At 62.6% G+C, this 2,651-nt stretch overlaps 1 protein-coding gene across 1 annotated transcript; it reads left to right on the top strand.

The window, feature by feature from the left end:
* Positions 1 to 38: 38 nt before the first annotated feature.
* On the top strand, positions 39 to 1,793 carry LOC113941886 (A.superbus venom factor 1-like; the record flags this gene model as incomplete). The annotated part of the gene is made up of 3 exons (XM_027633022.1): positions 39 to 257; positions 352 to 502; positions 1,504 to 1,793. Coding segments are annotated over 3 exons (645 nt in total), but the record flags the coding sequence as incomplete, so codon positions are not given.
* Between the last annotated feature and the right edge of the window lie 858 nt (positions 1,794 to 2,651).

Genomic DNA, 2,651 nt, shown 5'->3' with positions numbered 1-2,651 from the left:
TTGAGGACATCAGGGGACAGGGAGGACATTGGGGACAGGGAGGGGACGGGGAGGACATTGAGGACATCAAGGGACACGGAGGGAACAGGGACAGGTCCTGCTGGGCCCCCCCCGATGCTGAGGTGTGTCCCCTGTCCCATGTCCCATGTCCCACCCCACAGGGGGGTTACAAGGGGGCCGAGCCCGAGGTGTCCCTCACCGCCTTCGTCCTCGTGGCGCTGGAGGAGGCCCGGGAGATCTGCAAGGACCACGTGAACGTGAGTGACCCCCTCAGGTGACCCTCCCCGGCCCCCCCCCCCACACCTGGTCGGGGCCACCTGAGGACCCCAACCGTGTGTCCCCCCTGCCCAGAACCTGGACTGGAGCATCAACAAGGCCGCCGAGTTCCTGGGCCGGCGCTACGAGCAGCTGGCCCGGCCCTACACGGTGGCCCTGAGCTCCTACGCGCTGGCCCTGGCCGGCAAGCTCAAGAGCGAGAAGGTCCTCATGAAGTTCTCCAAAGGTGACGCCTCCATTTGGGCCCTTCAGGAGTCAAATTTAGGGCAGAGGAAGGTGTTTGTGGGGTCCCAGGGATGGGAGGAGGTGGTTCTGGGGCCCTGGGGTGTGGTGGAGGTGGTTTTGGGGTACTTGGGGCGGTTCTGGGGTCCCTGGTGAAACTCAAGAGTGAGAAGGTCCTCATGAAGTTCTCCAAAGGTGATGTCTCAATTCAGGCCCTTCGGGAGCCAAATTTGGGGTGGTGGGAGGTGTTTGTGGGGTCCCTGGTGCTGGAGAGGTTTTTTGGGGGTCCCTGGTGCCAGGGAGGTGTTTTTGGGGTCCCTGGCTATGGGGAGGTGTTTATGGGTTCCCTGGCTATGGGCAGGGTGTTTTTGAGGTCCCAGGCATCTGAGAGATGTTTTTGGGTTCCTTGGCTGTGGGGAGGTGTTTTGGGGGTCCCTGGCCCCAGGGAGGTTTTTTGGGGGTCCCTGGTGCCAGGGAGGTGGTTTTGGGATCCCTGGTGCTGGAGAGGTGTTTGTGGCGTCCCTGACACTGGTGAGGTGTTTGTGGGGTCCCTGGCGCCAGGGAGGTGTTTTTGGGGTCCCTGATGTGGGAGGAGGTTTTTGTGGAGTCCCTGGCACTGGGGAGGTGTTTTTGGGGTCCCTGGTGCGAGGGAAATATTTTTGGGGTCCCTGGTGCTGGAGAGGCGTTTATGGGGCCCCTGGTGCTGGGGGGCGGTTGTTTTTTGGGGTCCCTGGCACTGGTGAGGTGTTTGTGGGGTCCCAGGCATCAGGGAGGTGTTTTTGGGGTCCCTGATGTGGGAGGAGGTTTTTGTGGGGTCCCTGGCACTGGGGAGGTGTTTTTGGGGTCCCCGGTGTGGAAGAAGATGGTTCTGGGATCCCTGGTGCCAGGGAGGTGTTTTTGGGGTCCCTGGCTTCGGAGAGATGGTTTTGGGTTCCCCGGCTATGGGGAGGTGTTTTTGGGGTCCCTGGCGCCGGGGAGGTGCTGAGGGCCCCCCGTCCCCCCCAGGTGGGCAGAGCTGGGAGGAGCGGAACGCCCGGACCTACAACATCGAGGGCACGTCCTACGCGCTGCTGGCCCTGCTGCACATGAAGAAGCCGGAGCTGGCGGGGCCCGTGGTGCGCTGGCTCGCCCAGCAGAACTACTTCGGGGGCGGCTACGGCTCCACCCAGGTGGGCTACGGACCCCCCCGGCACCCGGGGGCGGTTCTGGGGTCCCTGGTGAAGCTCCGAGGTGGAGTCTCAGAATTGGGGTCAGGAAGGGGGATCTGGGGTCCCTGGTGAAGCTCTGAGGTGGAGTCTCACCTGGGGCTCAGAATTGGGGTTGGGGAAGGATTTCTGGGGTCCCTGGTGAAGCTCCGAGATGGAGTCTCACCTGGGGTTCAGAATTGGGGTTGGGGAGGGATTTCTGGGGTCCCTGATGAAGCTCCGAGGTGGAGTCTCACCTGGGGCTCAGAATTGGGGTTGGGGGAAGCAGTTCTGGGGTCCCTGGTGAAGCTCTGAGGTGGAGTCTCACCTGGGGCTCGGGGTTGGGGAGGGATTTCTGGGGTCCCTGGTGAAGCTCCAAGGTGGAGTCTCACCTGGGACTCAGAACTGGGGTCGGGGGAGGCAGTTCTGGGGTCCCTGGTGAAGCTCAACAGGGTCCTCGTGAGGTTCCCCAAAGGTGGCACCCAGGGACACATCCTGACCTTGTGGCTCCTGGGGGACACTCCTGGTCCCTGTGATCCTTTGGGGACACCTCCTGTCCCTGGGGACACATTCTATCCCTGTAGCCCCTTGGGGACACTCCTGGTCCTTTGGCCCCTTGGGGACACATCCTGTCCCTGGGGACACCTCCTGTCCTTGTGGCCTCTTGGGGACACCTCCTGTTCCTGGGGACACCTCCAGACCCTGTGATCCTTTGGGGACACATCCTGTCCTTGTGGCCCCTTGGGGACATCTCTAGACTCTGGGGACCCTCAGAGACACTTCTGGACCATGTGATCCCTTGGGGACACCTCCTGTCCCTGGGGACACCTCCTGTCCTTGTGGCCCCTTGGGGACACCTTCTGTTCCTGGGGACACCTCCAGACCCTGTGATCCTTTGGGGACACATCCTGTTCCTGTGGCACCTTGGGGACACCTCCTGTCCCTGGGGACACCTCTTGTCCCTGTGGC

Source organism: Corapipo altera, unplaced genomic scaffold (genome assembly GCF_003945725.1).
Source record: "Corapipo altera isolate COAL_440 unplaced genomic scaffold, ASM394572v1 55770, whole genome shotgun sequence".
Classification (NCBI taxonomy): domain Eukaryota; kingdom Metazoa; phylum Chordata; class Aves; order Passeriformes; family Pipridae; genus Corapipo; species Corapipo altera.
Note: the sequence above shows the minus strand (reverse complement) of the source record. Positions and strands in the feature narration are given on the sequence as shown.